Consider the following 5,000-nt stretch of genomic DNA (forward strand, 5'->3'; position numbering starts at 1 on the left):
ATCTGAAGACGGACAACGCAGCCCAACAGACAGAGATGGTCAATCTGAAGATGGAAACTGCAGCACAAGAGGCAGAGCTGACAACAGTGAAGACCAGACTGGCATCCACTGAGACTGAAGTAGTGAATCTGAAGAAAGAAATCACAGATCAACCCAAGGTGGCGTTCTCAGTAGGCCTGACTGACTCAGGGCTCATAGAGGCTGGGAATACTGAGCGGAACTTGGTCTTCACTAAAATCTTCAGCAATGTTGGACAGGCCTACAGCAGCGTGACAGGCTTCTTCACAGCTCCAGTCAAGGGAGTCTACTACTTCAGATTCAATGTCATGGATAACTCATCCTCAGGATATATGAACATCATGATGTATAAGAATGGAGAGCGGCTCATGTTTCTAGGAGAGAATCCACGGGGATACCAAACCTATCTGTCCAGTGGTCTGACTCTGCAGCTGGAGGTGGGAGATGTAGTTAACCTGCGACTCAATTCATACAACAGCCTCTATGATAATGCTAATAATCACAACATTTTCAGTGGCTTCCTGCTCTTTCCTCTCTGAGTGGAACACAGTGTTCAACATAATGCTGATGCTGACAAGTCATAAATAAAGTACACAAGATTATGACCAAACACACCCTGTTGTTGTTCTTGCTGGGGGATGACTGCACACACTACACATTTTTAAAGCAATAATAGATACACAGAATAATGCAGTCTAAGTAGGAACCAAGGACTTAAGCATATCATTAGGACAGGTGTCACATGGTAGGGAAAACACAACCTGGAAAGAAAAAAAAAAAAAAGCCCTGGAAAAAGCTGGAGAGGGAGAGGAGATACAGTATGTACTGAGAATATGAGCTGGACAAGACCCTTTGTGTGTGTGTGTGTGTGTGTGTGTGTGTGTGTGTGTGTGTGTGTGTGTGTGTGTGTGTGTGAAAGAGTGTGCTTTGTTAGGTGTGTCATTACAAACATATGAGCATGTGTGTTGGAGTAAGGAAGTGTATGTAAATATGTGTACAGTATATGAATACATTAATCTATACACATGCAAGGCTGTGTATACATTTTGACTGTATGTATTGGTGTGTATCTTTGTGTGTGTGTGTGTGTGAGTGTGTGTGTGTGAGTGTGCACAGTATGCATATATGTATGTGTTGTGTGTGTGGACGGCCTCAGGTCTGTGTTCGCCCTGTGGCCCAAAATTGCTAAAAAAAAAAAAGAAATAGACGGGCAGGTTTTACTTTCCTACGACACTGATAACTGAATAAACAGATATGTGCTGGAAAAAACACCTTATCATACCAATGTGATCAGTGTCCCTGGGCTTAAATCCAGCCCATAAAAGATTAGAACTCTTATTTAACCACTAACTAAGGTATATGAAGAGGGTGTTCACAGACTGAGTCTCAGACACAACTGGTACGACTACTACTACTAGTAATATATATTGTAGCTATTGTACTGTTACAGTATCACTACTTCCTGTGTGACAGAGAGTGTTGGTGAACATGAGGGCCGTCATCCCACTGCTGGTGCTGCTGTTCTCCATGTGTGGAGCTCAGACTCAGAGCACCCAGACTGAAGTTCAGACAGAGAGCCAGAGCACTGGGGCTGCTGCTGCTGCTGCAGTTACTCAGCAAGTAGATATATCTGCAGAGCTCAGGGAACTCAGAGACATGGTGGTGGAGCAGAGAGTGCAGCTGACTGTCACCCAGAATGAGCTACTGAACACCCAAATACTGCTGCACAAAATGGAGGATGAGAATGATGTTCAACACACAGAGATGGCCGTGCTGAAGACCAGACTGGCTGCAAGTGAAACTGAAGTGGTGAATCTGAGGAAGGAAACTGCAGAACAGACACTTGATCTGAGGTCAGTTACCGAGAGACTGGCAACCCAACACACAGACCTGACCACTGTAAAGACTGAAGTGATGAACCTGATCAAGGAAAACGCGGCCCAACAGACAGAGATGGTCAATCTGAAGACGGACAACGCAGCCCAACAGACAGAGATGGTCAATCTGAAGACGGACAACGCAGCCCAACAGACAGAGATGGTCAATCTGAAGACGGAAACTGCAGCACAAGAGGCAGAGCTGACAACAGTGAAGACCAGACTGGCATCCACTGAGACTGAAGTAGTGAATCTGAAGAAAGAGATCACAGATCAACCCAAGGTGGCGTTCTCAGTAGGCCTGACTGACTCAGGGCTCATAGAGGCTGGGAATACTGAGCGGAACTTGGTCTTCACTAAAATCTTCACCAATGTTGGACAGGCCTACAGCAGTGTGACCGGCTTCTTCACAGCTCCAGTCAAGGGAGTCTACTACTTCAGATTCAATGTCATGGATAACTCACCCTCAGGATTTATGAACATCATGATGTATAAGAATGGAGAGCGGCTCATGTTTCTAGGAGAGGATCCACGGGGATACCAAACCTATCTGTCCAGTGGTCTGACTCTGCAGCTGGAGGTGGGAGATGTAGTTAACCTGCGACTCAAATCATACAACAGCCTCTATGATAATGCTAATAATCACAACATTTTCAGTGGCTTCCTGCTCTTTCCTCTCTGAGTGGAACACAGTGTTCAACATAATGCTGATGCTGACAAGTCATAAATAAAGTACACATGATTATGACCAAACACACCCTGTTGTTGTTCTTTCTCGGTGATGACTGCACACACTACACATTTTTAAAGCAATAATAGATACACAGAATAATGCAGTCTAAGTAGGAACCAAGGACTTAAGCATATCATTAGGACAGGTGTCACATGGTAGGGAAAACACAACCTGGAAAGAAAAAAAAAAAAAGCCCTGGAAAAAGCTGGAGAGGGAGAGGAGATATGTACTGAGAATATGAGCTGGACTAGACCCTTTGTGTGTGTGTGTGTGTGTGTGTGTGTGTGTGTGTGTGTGTGAAAGAGTGTGCTTTGTTAGGTGTGTCATTACAAGCATGAGCATGTGTGTTGGAGTAAGGAAGTGAATGTAAATATGTGTACAGTATATGAATACATTAATCTATACACATGCAAGGCTGTGTATACATTTTGACTGTATATATTGGTGTGTATCTTTGTGTGTGTGTGTGTGTGTGTGAGTGTGCACAGTATGCATATATGTATGTGTTGTGTGTGTGGACCATGGAGGTATTATAAGAACTGGAGAAAGTGAACAAGTCCCGCCCCCATTCATTTCAATGGGAATGCTAGGCTAGTGAAAATTGCCAAAATTGAACGATTTTTTCAGGCTTCAACATGGCGTTTCAAGGGGCTTGTTTCCGGTGCCGTTTTACTTAGCCAATTAAGTGCCAAGTTACCGATTGAGGTAAGGTACAGAAGGAGAGCTCATGCCCACACTAAGCTCGTGCATGAGCTGAGAGTGGAACAGCCACCAATCAGCATGAGGAAAACACAGGGAAAACGGCAGCGGACATGATGTATTTCTGGAAAATGGCGACGAGGAAGTGCTTTGCTAATCGGCGAAGCTAACCAGTCAAATCCTGACCCCCTGGTGTGGACGGCCTCAGGTCTGTGTTCGCCCTGTGGCCCAAAATTGCTAAAAAAAAAAAGAAATAGACGGGCAGGTTTTACTTTCCTACGACACTGATAACTGAATAAACAGATATGTGCTGGAAAAAACACCTTATCATACCAATGTGATCAGTGTCCCTGGGCTTAAATCCAGCCCACAAGCGATTAGAACTCTTATATAACCACTAACTAAGGTATATGAAGAGGGTGTTCACAGAGTCTCAGACACAACTGGTACGACTACTACTACTAGTAATATATATTGTAGCTATTGTACTGTTACAGTATCACTACTTACTGCTGTGTGTGTGACAGAGAGAGTTGGTGAACATGAGGGCCGTCATCCCACTGCTGGTGCTGCTGTTCTCCATGTGTGGAGCTCAGACTCAGAGCACCCAGACTGAAGTTCAGACAGAGAGCCAGAGCACTGGGACTGCTACTGCTGCAGTTACTGAGCTAGTAGATATCTCTGCAGAGCTCAGGGAGCTCAGAGACATGGTGGTGGAGCAGAGAGTGCAGCTGACTGTCACCCAGAATGAGCTACTGAACACCCAAACACTGCTGTACACAATGGAGGATGAGAATGATGCTCTACACACAGAGATGGCCGTGCTGAAGACCAGACTGGCTGCAAGTGAAACTGAAGTGGTAAATTTGAGGAAGGAAACTGCAGAACTGAAGTCAGTTACCGAGAGACTGGCAGTCACTGAGACTGACATGGAGCAGTTGAAGAAAGACACTGCAGCCCAACACACAGACCTGACAACTATAAAGACTGAAGTGATGAACCTGATCAAGGAAAATGCAGCACAAGAGATAGCGATGGTCAATCTGAAGATGGACAACACAGCCCAACAGACAGAGATGGTCAATCTGAAGATGGAAACTGCAGCACAAGAGGCAGAGCTGACAACAGTGAAGACCAGACTGGCATCCACTGAGACTGAAGTAGTGAATCTGAAGAAAGAGATCACAGATCAACCCAAGGTGGCGTTCTCAGTAGGTCTGGGTATTTCAGGATACATAGCGTCTGGGAGTACTGAGCAGAACTTGGTCTTCACTAAAATCTTCAGCAATGTAGGACAGGCCTACAGCAGCGTGACAGGCTTCTTCACAGCTCCAGTCAAGGGAGTCTACTACTTCAGATTCAATGTCATGGATAACTCACCCTCAAGATATATGCACATCATTATGTATAAGAATGGAGAGCGGCTCATGTTGATAGGAGAGGGTCCACAGGGATACCCAAACTATGTGTCCAGTGGTATGACTCTGCAGCTGGAGGTGGGAGATGTAGTTAACCTGCGACTCTATCCAAACAACACGCTCTATGATAATTCTGAAAATCACAACATTTTCAGTGGCTTCCTGCTCTTTACTCTCTGAATGGAACACAGTGTTCAACATAATGCTGATGCTGACAAGTCATAAATAAAGTACACATGATTATGAGCAAGCAAA

At 44.9% G+C, this 5,000-nt stretch overlaps 3 protein-coding genes across 3 annotated transcripts in view; 2 read left to right on the forward strand and 1 right to left on the reverse strand.

Annotated features, from left to right (window-relative positions):
- Nucleotides 1–2,577, forward strand: part of LOC134062677 (uncharacterized) — a 2,974-nt gene extending 397 nt beyond the window's left edge. The window contains exons 1-2 of the mRNA XM_062518779.1: nt 1–38; nt 2,113–2,577. The exon at nt 1–38 is cut by the window's left edge and continues 397 nt beyond it. Coding sequence (XP_062374763.1) covers nt 1–38; nt 2,113–2,577 — 503 coding nt within the window. The remainder of the gene's footprint in view (nt 39–2,112) is intronic.
- The window catches only part of anks1b (ankyrin repeat and sterile alpha motif domain containing 1B), a 206,517-nt gene that overhangs the window by 200,704 nt on the left and 813 nt on the right, over nt 1–5,000 (reverse strand). The gene's annotated exons all lie outside the window — the stretch shown is intronic.
- Nucleotides 4,035–4,969, forward strand: LOC134062678 (complement C1q-like protein 4). Its single transcript, XM_062518781.1, has 2 exons — nt 4,035–4,173; nt 4,456–4,969. Exons 1-2 carry the CDS (start codon nt 4,035–4,037, stop codon nt 4,923–4,925), a joined length of 609 nt encoding a protein of 202 aa, XP_062374765.1. The 3' UTR covers nt 4,926–4,969.

This window comes from Sardina pilchardus, chromosome 17, assembly GCF_963854185.1.
Source record: "Sardina pilchardus chromosome 17, fSarPil1.1, whole genome shotgun sequence".
Classification (NCBI taxonomy): Eukaryota; Metazoa; Chordata; class Actinopteri; order Clupeiformes; family Clupeidae; genus Sardina; species Sardina pilchardus.